General features: G+C 33.9%; 1 protein-coding gene across 7 annotated transcripts in view; it reads left to right on the forward strand.

Moving 5' to 3' along the window:
• Window positions 1-14,283, forward strand: part of cc2d1b (coiled-coil and C2 domain containing 1B) — a 35,635-nt gene that overhangs the window by 3,121 nt on the left and 18,231 nt on the right. For 4 of the 7 annotated variants that reach the window (XM_087240653.1, XM_087240655.1, XM_087240654.1 and 1 more), the window contains 5 exons: window positions 3,039-3,180; window positions 7,410-7,510; window positions 7,602-7,670; window positions 12,591-12,728; window positions 12,836-13,139. In XM_087240653.1, the coding sequence (XP_087096779.1) occupies window positions 3,039-3,180; window positions 7,410-7,510; window positions 7,602-7,670; window positions 12,591-12,728; window positions 12,836-13,139 (754 nt within the window). Of the gene's footprint in view, window positions 1-3,038; window positions 3,181-7,409; window positions 7,511-7,601; window positions 7,713-12,590; window positions 12,729-12,835; window positions 13,140-14,283 lie in introns of all 7 variants that reach the window. The other 3 variants (XM_087240650.1, XM_087240651.1, XM_087240652.1) reach the window with 1 other exon arrangement.

The following is a 14,283-nucleotide window of genomic DNA, read 5'->3' on the forward strand; positions in this document are numbered from 1 at the left end:
GTTTTACAGTGCAAACAGTTCTCGGGTTGGAATAACTTGAGTGAACATAAAACAAAGCCGAGTAAAACTTTTTTTCCTCTGCTTCAGTTGCACAGCACACAGCGAACTCACATCATCCAGCATGCGTGTCGAACTACACTACCCACTTCGCTGTGGACTACAGCTCCCTTAAATAGCTAGTCTTAAAGCTTCCACTCCCCTCTCCTACAACACTAGCGTGCAACTTAAGCAAAACTGATACTAAAATTGTTTTACATTTGGTTTTGTAGTTAGGGATTAAATAAATGTTTTCTGCAGTTTTTAATCGTTTAAGTTTATTTGATTGACTATATATAAATCAGTTGATATGATTAACGCATTTATTGGGTAAAATTGCTACTTTTTACTGTCATTCAATGTGTTTTGTTCATTATCAATGCATGAAATAAACAATAAGAAATAGAACTTATTATGACTCCAGAATAATCTTTTTTAAGAAAACTCTAAACATTTTCTGAAACATTATTTTAAATGGATGGGATGGCAAAATAAATTGACTTCAACTGTAGGCCTGTTAAAGTTTACAGGTGCAGCAATGTGCCTTGATGCACTTGAATGTTAGAAATGTGTTATCCCACGTGACTTGTCCAATAAATGAACAAGGAAGATTATTTTGAGTTTAAGTTATTTAATTATCTTGTTTATGAAGACTGCAGAGGGATGCACGAAAAAAAATGACTTTGAATAATGTATTAAGTATTTTGTGATATATATGTTAAAATGTGCTCCTAAAAGTGCGTGGCCCCTGCCCGCCCACAGGTTAATAGTAAGCTAATGTAATTTCACAATGCAAATCTTAAATTCATGCTAACCAACAAATGATCAAAGGAAATGTATTAATGTAATTCAATATGAATTGATGTTTACTTTAAACTGTAATTATATTGTTCTACTAAAATGATTAAAAAAATATTTTGTCAAATAAAATATTTTTGTAGAGTCATCCACCATCATTTTGTGGCTAAAAAGTATCGATTCAGGCACAGTTTTGGCACCGGTATCGTTTTAAAAGTATCGATTTAGCACCGGTATCGAAAAAAAAAAAACGTTATCCAACCTTAATGATAGGGCCCTATGACTCAAAGGAAGTGACATAATTTGAAGAAGAAAAAGTTGACAGTGTTTAAGGATGCGTTCTATCATTGTTTTGTATGATTTTTTGAGAACGACAAGCTTAAGTCAGGCCCTGTCACATTTTGTATATGTGAAAATGTACGTTTTTTTTGTAGAATGTCCCTCATTGAAAGACCATGTTGTGTTAGTTTTGTCTTTGTACGTTTGTTTGTTTTATGTCTTATCTTTTATAATATTTTTTTTTCTTTTTTACCATGGTTTCTATTCTCAAGTTTATAAAAGGAAAGACAAAATGGGTTTGAAAGACCCACCCCCACTGATAAAAGGTCCAGTATTGTCCCACACATGAGCTCATTTGTCTTATTTTGACTGCTGTGCCATCATAAATTGTGAAAATAACCCGTCAAAGAAGACTTCCAATGAATGCAAACGATTATTTTTCATGAGTCCAACATCCAGCTGTGCAAGAAAACCTACAATATGATGAAAGTGAAGTCATGTTTTACAAGTAGCCCAAATTTTATTCTAAATCTTGGAATTTATTCTTGAAAGGTATAAAACTTTTTGTTATCCATGAACTGTCAAAATGTACTTTTTTCACATAAACATTTTTTTTTTTTCATTTAAAACTTTTAACTTCTTTTTTTTCCCCTAAGGATATATAATGTAATAAATTTGTATTTAAAAAAATGCCCTTTTTTCATATATCTTTATTATATGTATTTAGTAAATGTTTTTGGTACCTCAAAAAGTGTGGTTAGGATCACCACCTGACAAAATAATCCAGCTAAAACAAGTGCTGTAATGTCAATAAAATACAGTATTTAAACCTCTCAATTAAATAAAACATAAGGCGAATAACTGCAAACAGGTCCACTTTTTGGGAAAAAGAACCAAACTTTTTAAATGTTTCAAAGTGCCTGTTTAAATATTCAGTCTGAAATCACATGTAAGTATGACTTCAAAACAATGTTAGCACTATTTGATTAACTGTGAAACAATGTTGTATTTTGAGAGTCCTTGGTTGAAAATAGGATTTTACTAGATGTGCAAACAGTCCTTTTCTGGAATTATATAATTAAGGAGAAAGTCAGAATGTGTGAATGTAAAGCCAACATTACCTCAACAAACAAAATCACTGTTTTTTCCACAGAAGGGATTATGGTTATACTGTAAATCTTTACATTAGTTGAAATTAAACTTAGAAAGTAGACTGTTTAGTATATTAAAAAAAAAATGATGGAAGACCCTGTAGTGTATGTGATTTTGTTTTTGTATGTTTGTTTGGTTATGTTCTGTAGTTTATAATTATTTGGTTTTTATTATTTATTGATTATTTTTATTATTTGTGCTCTGTTCTGTACATTTTGAGGAACGTGATTATTTGAATTTTACCTTATAACACTTGTGTTATACTGCAATAAACGTTGAATATCATCTTGAAGCGATGATACTTCACCTCACCATTATGTTTCTGCCATTGGTATTGGTACTGTTTAAAAATGTTGTTTACATTGGGCAAAACTTTTAGAGTTCCTGGAGGTACTCCAGGATACCTATGATTTGTGCAATTATATTTAGCAATAATGATTAGGTTTCCCCGTGATTGGTTCCAGCTGGAAGGGCATCAGCTGCATAAAACATATGATGGATAAGTTGGTGGATCATTTCGCTGTGGCGACCTCAAGAATAATAAATGGGCTCAGGCCAAAAAAAAAAAAAAAAAGAATAATAATTAAGATATTGATTGAAAAATTTACACAGTGCACATCGATATATCATGTAAATATAGACTTTTATTCTCTATGTGCAATGTAAAAATATGATGAAAGTTTTTCATGGAACTATCCATGTCAATAAAGAAGCTTTATTTTCAAGAGTTAAGAAAAACGATTGAGTCTGACTAAGCTTTTGCTTCTTTGTAGATGGGATTGTTGCTTGATTTCAAGCCAGATGATATGATGGATATGGATCAAGATCTGGATGATCCGTCTTTAGAAGCTGAATTTGCTGCCATTGTTGGGAAGAAACCAAATGTGCCTACCAGGGCGAAGAAGGCTGGCAAAGGTGGAAAATAGCATTATTTTTGTCTTTATTTTCTATTTCTGTTATGAATACAGACTGTATCTGTATAGCCTAACTTTAAAAGGTAGGATTTAAAATGCCTTCTAATGTATTCTATTATTGTGCAAATGTTGGGATTGTCCCAAGGTTTGTTTTACTTGGAGGAAGTTGTTCATTACATTGTCATTTATTTCAGTAGCAGTTGCTTTGTTGACAAAAAACCTCTCAGATGTACAGACATCATTAATAATGTTGTTATGGGAAGTAGTGTTGTCAGAAATATTGATATATCGATTAACATTGATATTGAAATATTTAAAATAATATCAATCATGCTTTTGATTACTATCGATACTCTCTTCGTCTTCTCTCCTCACCAGTAGGAAGTTAAATAATCATCAGGATATTTACTGATTTTATAATTCAGAAACATGCACATGTGATTACAATAGAACTGTTGAACAAATACAACATAGCGAAATCAGCACGCTCTTTTCCAGTTTTATCCAAACTATTGGAAGCATCTATATCTATTTCTATATCTAGCATACTTTTAGATAAAACAAAAATACACATATGCCACAGTTATATTGCTGTTATTGTTTATTCTTTGTTGTTTGTTTTATTTAGTATTTTGTAAATAGAAAAACCAAAAAAAGCTTTCCATTGATGATCTAATTGCATCTCTGTTTAATGTGTGTCGTAATTTCTGTTTATTTTGTGCTGTCACTTGTTACTTTATGTACACTGGAAGCTTCTATTGCCAAAACAAATTTCTTGTGTGTGTGTGTGTGTGTGTGTGTGTGTGTGTGTGTGTGTGTGTGTGTGTGTGTGTGTGTGTGTGTGTGTGTGTGTGTGTGTAAAGCACACATGGGGCTCTATTTTGACGGTCCATGCGCAAAACGCAGGGCGCAAATGCTTTCAGGGCGTGTCAGAATGCATTTTTGCTAATATAAGGAAGGGAAAATTTGCTTTGCGCCGTGGCGCATGGTCTAAAAGGGTTGAGTTTATTTTCTTAATGAGTTATAGGTGTGTTTTGAGAATAAACCAATTAGAGTCTCATCTCCCATTCCCTTTAAGAGCCAGCTGTGTCGCGCCAAGAGCGCATTCACTATTTACAGGACGCAAAGTAAGTCTAAGTGGAAAAAATGCGAATTTCACTAGCAAACAGTTAACAGTTTTTTTTAACAGAAAACAGTTAAACAGAGCATCTACTGCGTGAGAATGAGAGATAATGGATCACTTTCGCTCTTGGATAGGGAAACCTTTACGCACAGACATCAATTAGTTTATAAATAAATAATTTTGTTTGTTAAGTGCAAATATTCGTTTCAAAACTATTTCTAAATTCAGTTCTAATTTCCAGCAAACGAATAAATTAACAATAATAGCAAAGTGTGCTCAAAAACCTGAGTTATATCCTAAAACAGATGCTGTGCCCCTTATGGTCTAAAACCTGACAGGTGGGCAAATCCAAGCTTGTTTTTAATAAAACAAATATAAATATGGATATAATAAATAATACTGCTAATAATAATAACATTATTCAAAAGCAAATTGTTATGAATTAACTGAAAAAGCCTCCCGAGATGAAGAAGACATAAAAGCAGTGGTTTGTTCATATTTATGTAGGCTAGAAAATAATATGTTTTGCTATATTTTAATCCTTTATATTTATATCCTATATCTATTCTTATTATATCCTATATATATTCTTAATATTTAAATTTTTTTCATATGTATAGATGTGGTGAAGCAGTGGCGCAGTAGGTAGTGGTGTCGCCTCACAGCAAGAAGGTCGCTGGGTCTCTGGTTCGAACCTCGGCTCAGTAGGTGTTTCTGTGTGGAGTTTGCATGTTCTCCCTGCCTTCACGTGGGTTTCCACCGGGTGCTTCGGTTTCCCCCGTAGTCCAAAGACATGCAGTACAGGTGAATTGGGTAGGCTAAATTGTCCGTAGTGTGTGAATGTGTGTGTGTGGATGTTTCCCAGAGATGGCTGGAAGGGCATCCGCTGCGTAAAAAAACTTGCTGGATAAGTTGGTGGTTTATTTCGCTGTGGCGACCCCAGATTAATAAAGGGACCAAGCCGACAAGAAAATGAATTAATGAATATTGGGGCTCTAAAAAATCACTTTCTTAGAAATACATATTATTAATCAAAAATTAAGTTTAAATAATTTTACAGTAAGACATTTACAAAATGTCCTGAGGGAACATGATTTTTACCTAATATTCTAAAGAATTTTGGCAAAATCAAAAATGTTTGACCCATACAGTGTATTGACTATTACTTAAGCATGATTTGTCTGGTTTTGTGGTACATGGTCACATTTATTTAAAAAAAAAAAAAAAAACATTGTCATGTGATTTCAGTGATGCACAAAGTTACTCGAGGAAATGTTTGTTGCTACATATTGTAATTTAGAGAAGTAAATGAGGTTTGTGTTCAAAGTTTCATTTGCTGATTTTCTATGTGGATGCAACTAATTAATATTGAGCAGTTTACATCTTAAATAAGTTTCATAAAGTTTTGCAGCACCTACATCAGACATTACAGGCATTGATGCACTAGCTTGGATATGTTCTGCTTGTCTAAAATGTGTACAAAGAGTAGGCTACTCGTATAAACATCTTAATGTAACAGTTTAAAAGAATAATCTGTATGCACAATGAAGTATTGTATTATTAAATGTCTGCTACTTTAACTGTCTGTCTTGCATTACCAGCACAGAACTGGCGTTTATTTCACTTAATATCTTTAGGAAGAGGATATCATTGTTCAGCTGAAGTATCTAATTGCAGAGCTCATGCAACAAAACATCACTTTTTTCACATGCTTTCTTAACTGCTGTTTTCACATTGCTGTCATTTAAGTTGAGTGAAGTTGAGTAAATGTGATTATAGGTGTTTAGTTTTAATTCAGGGGAAAATTTTACATGCTGTAGCACGTCAACAAAGTTCCTTGATTATTATGCCAGAACAAGGGTATAGTTCCTAGCCATATCGTGCTAAAAAAGCAACTATTTTGTTGGGCTGTGCAATTAATCGAAAATCCGGTTTCGATTTCGATTTAGGCTTCTGTTGACTATGAAAAACCATTAATCGAGATAAACCATTATTGCATCATATACCGCCCCCTTTCCAGTTGTACTCATTTGTTGCTCTGCAAAGCTCAGTTCCACTTAAAAATGACTAAAAGCATGTCATGTAATGTAACTTTTGCAGCACAGGATGTGCATCCTTCAATATTGTACGTTCGAATCAATCATGTTTTAAAAAGCGCAAGCTGTTATGTTTGTGAGCACCACGCTTAGCCTCGAAGACGAGCAAACCACACACATCTCACGCGATTTTCTTAATGTGAGCGCTTTAATGGTCAACTGCATGCACATTTGTGTCGGAGCGCGGTGTTTAGTGATTATTCATATTAACCTCATTTGTGTAATAAACAAACAAGTTGAGAATTGAAATCCCTCACTTCTCTTGAATGAAGGACTTTAGTTACTAAAGTTTTTTTCTTACAGGGAAGATGCTTAATGCACAGTTTAAACAACAGATTTAATAACTCATTTCTAATAACTGATTTCTTTTATTTTTGCTATGATGACAGTACATTATATTTTACTAGATATTTTTCAAGATACTAGTATTTAGCTTAAAGTGACATTCAAAGGCTCAGTTAGTGTATTTAGGCAATTCATTGTACAACAGTATTTTCCTTTTACTTTAAATAAGGAAAATAATACCAATTATTATTTTTTTATTTTTATTTTTTTTTTAGGGAAATGCTCATGGTCTAATCCTGTTCAATGAATTATGCTTGCCTAAGCTAAAAATTCTTTCTCCAGACTCAGATTGGCTGAATGAGTACACGAAAGAAAGAAAAACCTCAACTGTTTAACTCCATTTAAAAAGGGGTGTTTTCTTTAAATGCAGCTGACAAAATATGTTGTTTCATATATATTTTTCAGTAATGCATGATCCTTTATAAATCATTCTAAATTGTTGAGTTGTTAATGATTCTTTTTAACCATTTCCAATTTTTAAAATGTATTTCTTTTTCTTTTCCTCCTAAATTTTAAATGATAGTGTGTAACAGCAACAACAATCTTATATTATGCTGTTTTCAAGCTGTTTTCAAAACATTGTAATCTTTTTTTTAATGAATCTTTTTTTATTAAATCTTTTATGTAATCTTTAAATTAAATCTTACTTGAATGTTTATGTTCAAGCTCCATTGCCAATGGAAGACATTGAAAAAATGGCGGAGGCGTGCATGAAAGACTTTGATGATGACGAAGACGAAAGTGTGGAGGATGATGAAGACCTTCTGGTAAATGAAACCTGTGATTATTGGCAGTGTCCCCAGTACTATCTCATTTTGTTAGTGTGATTTTTATATTGTTTGTTGTGCTTCTCACTAGGCTGAGCTGCAGGAAGTGGTTGGTGAGGAAGAAACAGACGACTCAGGTGCCACAACACCAACCTTCACTGTTAGTGCAGAAACTCCTGCAGATGCGACACCAGAAAGCCAGGTAGCATCTAATAATTTATTTGTAACAGTATAATCATATTATATTTGTTCAGTTTCAATGTAAAATCAATACATTCTTAATTATCTGTACTGAGTATTTTTATTCAAACGAATATTTGACTTTTACTTCACTACATTTGTAAACAAAATATTGGGCATTTTTACTTTATTATTTATTATCTCCTAAATAAAGTTCATTAAACAGGTATTTTAAAACGGAGACATTATCACATGCTCAAAAATTAGCTGAATTTTTTCATTCAGCTTGTTGAATCAGTTCTTAAATTGCATTGAGCAGTTAATTTATGACTTGGATTTCCATCTAATAAATTTGTTTAGCACCAATAATAATAATAATAAAAAAAAAACTATTTACACAATTAAATGCAATTGAGTTGGTCCAACATGATTTTATTAAATAAAATTTTAATTACATCTGTATTTTTATTTAACTTAAACTATGATAATGTCTGATAATATCATGTATGTCTATTATGCGTTGTACATTTCCAAGTCTTTTAGGCCCAATCCCAATTCTACCCCTTAGCCCTTCCCCTTCCCCTTAATTGGTGTCCCAATTCTCTTTAGCATGAAGGCTTAGGGCTAAAGGCTGATTTATACTTCTGGGTCAAACGCAAGCGTATGCTACGGCGCAACCTACGCGTCGACGAATAGCCCTACGCTGTGGCCATGGCCGTCGGCGTCGCTGACGTGCACCTACACAACGATGCGTAGCGCAAGCTTTGTGATTGGTCGGCTTGGTATCGCTGACGAGTCTGGGCGGGACCGATAGCCGCGCGAGCCCGATGGAGCGATTGTTTACAAGTGTGGAGTCCCGTGAAGGAGCTCCGGACAAGGTTATTATAGTTAATGAAAACTAACAAAAAAACGAAAACTAAAATGTAAAATAATTGGCATTAACTGAAATAAAAATAAAAAGAGAGTTTTTTCAAAAACTAGAACTACCTGAAACTGTATTGTGTACATACAAAACTAACTGAAACTAACTAGAATTATAGCAAAAACCTTCTTCGTTTTCGTATTTGTAAATGCATTTAATAAATAATCTTACTGTAAGCATTTTAAAAGTAAATATAATCCGCGCTTCAGGTGTTTGTGTTTGACCCTTTCGCACATCAGAGTCTCCTTCTGCCATTGGGCAGATTGAGCCGGTTCTCCTTGAGTCATCTTCTCTGTTGCTCCCGCGACAAAAACAAGTGGACATGACAGCAGCACGGTGACAGTATTAAATACAGAGACTTAAAACTATTACTTTAACACATTTGTGTTAAAATTTAAATAAATTTTATTTCTGTAGCGCGATCGCGAATGAATCTTTGTAACCGGATCTTCTAAGTGAACCGGTTGAACAAGTTCACTATATCGAACTGAATCATTTGAAACGATTCTCGTCTCCAGTAAGCAATTATTCACCCACTTCTTACATAATAACAAGCCTAATGATGAGGATCTAGAGAAAAACGTAAGTTTATTTCATAACAGACAATCGTAATGAAATTTAAATAAGTGAAGCATGATTCAGTTGAGTTTACAGTTTGTACAACTTTACTGTAAGGCATTTTTCAGATCATGATGATGTTTTTTAACTGACTGAAATGACTATTGCTGACTACGTAATGTTGAGTCGTAACATCTGCGTTAGAAATTTGAATTTCCCATCACCAGGCCCGGATTAATAATTCAGAGGCCGCTGGGCACAATGTCTTGTAGGCCCCCTATAGCCGCACCCCATAGTTTAATTAAAAATAATATTGATATAATATTTGTTAAATGAAATTAATCTATAATGTATTGCCCACATTTTTTAAATAGATGATATACAGTACATATAATACACACACTTATTAATTATTCCTACTTGTCTTTCTCATGATGGAGAGTATGTGCATTATGTGCCCATAATGCCCATTGATTAATCCAGCCCTGCCCATCACTACGTCTAACCTCACAAGCAGCCTTGCACACATATTTTATTTCTTGTGGGCTGTTGTATTTGAATTTGAGGATGGTTAGATATTTGTGGTAGATGATAGTGTTCATGTGTCCTCTGAATACATGTTTCAAAAAATGTATGACTGCGTTTTTAATTATACAATATTTATCCTGCTGATTTTGAATCTTGTACCTAACAAATATCCTCATTTAGAAAAAAAAAAACAAACTAATACTGAAACTAATAAAAACTAAACTAAAACTAAGACATTTTAAAATATAGAAACTAATAAAAACTAGGAAATCTGCCTCTAAAACTAATAAAAACTAACTGAATTTGAAAAAAAAAAAAGTCAAAACAAAATAGAAACTAAAACTAATGAAAAATGCAAAACTATTATAACCTTGGCTCCGGATGGAAAGTTTTGTTTTGTGTTTATCTCATAGTTAAAGTTGTTGCACGTTTACAGTTCCTGCCTCAAAATGAGCGAGTTTGAGCCACTTGTACATCCCGGAAGCATTCAAAAAGAACAAAACACAGCCGAAGAAACTCGACACAGAGACACATTAACACCTCACTGCCAACTAGCATTTTGGAAGTGTTAATGCAGACCAACAGAGACAGCGCGCAAATGTATAAATGCACAGCTACGCACATTGCATGCGCCGTGGGTTACGCCGGTCACTTGATGCAGAAGTATAAACCAGGCTTAAGGGGAAGGGGTGAATAGCAGAACCACACTCGAAACCAAGGGGTAAGAAAATTTCCCAGAATACTGTCAAATCAAGTAGGATTTACTTATTTCATGAACTACATAACATCTTGGTATTCACAGATATAATTCAGTCAAACTTTAGCGTACAACAGTACCTTGTGCAAAAATGATGAGGCGTCTTCATAAGGGCATGGGCAATTGTGAATTGAAGTGCCTTTGTTAATGCATGGTACTATAGCTTTGATGTCACAATAGCTGCTTTTTCACTATCTTGCTTAACCGTTCTAAGAACACTTTGGTACGGTTACTGTTGTTTCTCCACTGAGCTTGGAACAGTGCGGCACGATTACAAACCGTTCTCTGCCCGGAATTCTCGGCATGGTTAGACAACCGTGCTGAACTGTGCCAACAGATTCTGTATGTTGATGTCGCGGCTCTGTTGTCAAGCTACCACAGCTGGCTCAGCAGAAGCGCGCTCGTCTTCAGTCATCCACCAGTAAAGAACACTACATTTAATATAAAAATGATCCAGGTCTAAACGATACAGTTTGAAAGGGGTTTTAAAAAACTCTCTGGCAGAGAGGTGAATAACGCATCACATTCTTATGAAGATCTTTTATTTATTAAAGTTATTATTTCATTGACTTGAATACAATTAACCGTGTATGATATAATTACTAACGCTTCATCTATAATCTTAAAATGATAAAATAGCCTATTGTTTTATTCATGGCTAGAGTTTGATTAATTTCATTGAAATCCTAGGCAATGAGACCCTTAAATCGCCTGAATAAGTATGTGTTTATTGCATGCAGCGCTGTATTTGATAGCACAAAACTCTGAGAGAACTTTACCAGTGACTACATGCGCTGCTGAAGGACTTTTTTTTTCCTGCTGCGCATCGAGTAAAGCGAATAAAGACACACTTAACATCATGGATGTCCAAGTTCCATAACAACATCACTATATCCAAGGAATACACAAACTTGCAGACTCATTGAACAACTAGGAAATAACTGCACTTTTTAATTTAAAGCCCAGACGGCTTGTTAATTTAATACCAGAGAGACTACGAAGGACGGTTACGGCGTGTTGTAATGTTGGCCATCCACGTCTTCGGTAGAAAGACAACTCTTTCTTTAATTGTTTTTGGACTTTGCTTGAAAGCTTTACTGAGTGGCACTGTAGCTGTCCAAGGTACTTGTGTGATTTATATTATCATAGCCTATATAAGCGCTAATAAACTAGTCAAATGTATTAATTAATTAAATAAATACAAATTCTTAAATGTCAGTATTGCTATTTTAAAAAATATCACTAGGTTTTGACATGTTTTATTAAAATAAAATGAGATTTTTTTCATAATTTCAGCTATGGGCCATTATGTGATTCAGTTATACATAATTTTGACATTTATGGGGACATGTAACATGTTTCTGTGTTTTCATTTATTTTGTTCTTGATGATCTTTAATATATACTGGGCATCACTTCCATCATGTTTAAAACTGATATAATTTTAATCAGAGGATAATGAGATCGAATCACTCTGTCATAAAGACAGCTGTTTGCTTAGCTCAACTATTTGACAGCTGTTTGCTTTTTGACTCAACTATGATCAATGAAAGGAGTAATGTTTCTATTTATACGTTTTCTGAGTTTCTTCTTCATGGGTGTTTAAAGTTTGTGCATAAGAGCACCCTCTGGCCTTCAGCTGATCCAATGACTTTTCTCACAGCTCTGCCAATGAGAGTTGTTGAGCTCAAATGCATCAAATGAAACGCAGACAAGAAGCGTCCTGAAGGGGGCAGGGCATGTTAGATACTAGAGAGCATTTGATTGGTCAAGATTAGATGGGAAGCTGAAATATGATGTATAAGAAAATTTGTTGATCGATTTGTTGCTGCAACAGAAAGTGACAAACTGAAAGCTTTGGGTGTTTATGTCTATATATTCAAATAATATGAATATATTATTATATGAATATATTATTTTAATATATTTTCTAAACTTGAATTTTTGTCACTGTTTTGGAGCACACTAGCTTATAGATGTCCTTAAAACTAACAGATTGAAAATACATTTTTAAAATGTTTTATTTTAATTTCATGGGACCTTTAATCATGCTTGCAATTTAATTTAAATTAATCGGCCATCCCAAGCTTTTTATAAGAAATCACATGTCATGTATGATTTCTGTTTCTCTCATAGGAAACTAAGGTTTCATCAGTTCCCGGGAGCATCGAACACACCTTAGAGGAAAGAATAAGCTTGTATAGGATGGCTGTTACCAATGCCAAAGCTGCAGGGGAAACTTCTAAAGCCCGGCGATATGAGAGAGGCCTCAAAGTGAGCTCATACAGTGTCACATCTTAACAAACAAACACTGTATAGCACAAAATAATGTGGTTCATATTATAATCTATAACAACTAAAACTCTAATATTCTTGTTTAGACACTACAGACTATGCTGGCGACAGTACGGAAAGGAGGGAAGATTGACGAATCTGAGATTCCTCCTCCAGTGGCATGTGGGGGTCCCGTTGGATCCAGTCGGCCCCCAGCCCCTGCAGTGTCCCCTGATGAGCAGGAAGAGTGTGATAGTGCTGTCGAGATCAGTCCCGTCTCTGCGGAGGCCGCTCCTGTTGTCATGGATACAGAATCAAACATTAGAGATGAGTCCTCTGGTGTAACGTCTCCAGCATCACTGTCATCTCCAGAAGGGGAACACGCTAGCAGTGAAGCTGAAAAGCACTTAGGTTAGTCAAGTACTTTTGCTGCAACAGACATCACTTAAGTAATTACAAGTTTACCAGAAAATAAATAAACTGCCTATCTGCTAACTAAATAAATAGCGGGTATTTATTTAAGCTGAAAAATGCTTTGGGATTTTGAAAAATAGTTATTATTTTAATTCAGCACCTCTTCTAGTCTCCCTTTTACCAAATAATTGTGACTTTATCCATGTGAACTACTTTGTACTGATCAAATTGACTTTTTTCTACTGAAAGTCAATGGAATGTTCAACTTGTGGAGTTCGATTTGATTTGATTTATTCGCTTGGAACAGAATATCATACATTTAAAAACAATTCTTCAAACAAAATACAGCTCATCATAAACAGCATACATATTTAGTTATCTGTATACACCACTTAACAATAACAATTGAGTTGAGGCAGTTCAAAATGGAGCAGAATGAAGCACAAACTCATTAACTTTTTAATGTAACAGGGCATGCACTACTGTTCAAATGTTTGGGAGCTCTTTGAAAAAAGTTTATATGCATTGAATTTACCAAAAATGGGATAAAAAGACTGTATTAAAAGAAAATAACACTTTTATTCAGCCAGTATGCAATAAACTGATTAAAATTACCTGAAAAGACAATGCTACAAAATCATGGTTAATAATAAATGCTGTCTTTTTTTAACTTCCGGTTCTTCAAATAAGCCTAAAAAAGTATTGCAGTTTACACAAAAATATAATGTTGCTATTTTCAACAATGATAATATAATAAGATAAGATCATAATAAGAATTGTTTCTTGAAGATAAAGTCATCAAATTAGAATTATTGCTGAATGTATCACCAGCAACTGAAATATAGAGCAATTATACTAAAAATGTGGTAAATTATATCATAAAACTTAGTTCAGTCAAGTGTTTTTGCTTTAACAGAATACAATTAAGCAATTAAAAGTTTAACGAATGACTAACTGAATAAACTGTGTATCTGCGGTCTGAAAGAATAGGTGATATATTTTTTAAAGCTAAAAAATGCTTTGGTATTTTGAAAAATAATTACATTTTAATTCAGCACCTCTTCTAGTCTCCTTTTACCTTTTTGTGATCAAACTTGTGATCAAAATTGCTGAAAATCAATTGCTTTGTGATCAAATTTGC

Source organism: Danio rerio, chromosome 2, assembly GCF_052040795.2.
Source record: "Danio rerio strain M-AB ecotype USA chromosome 2, GRCz13ab, whole genome shotgun sequence".
Lineage (NCBI taxonomy): Eukaryota > Metazoa > Chordata > Actinopteri > Cypriniformes > Danionidae > Danio > Danio rerio.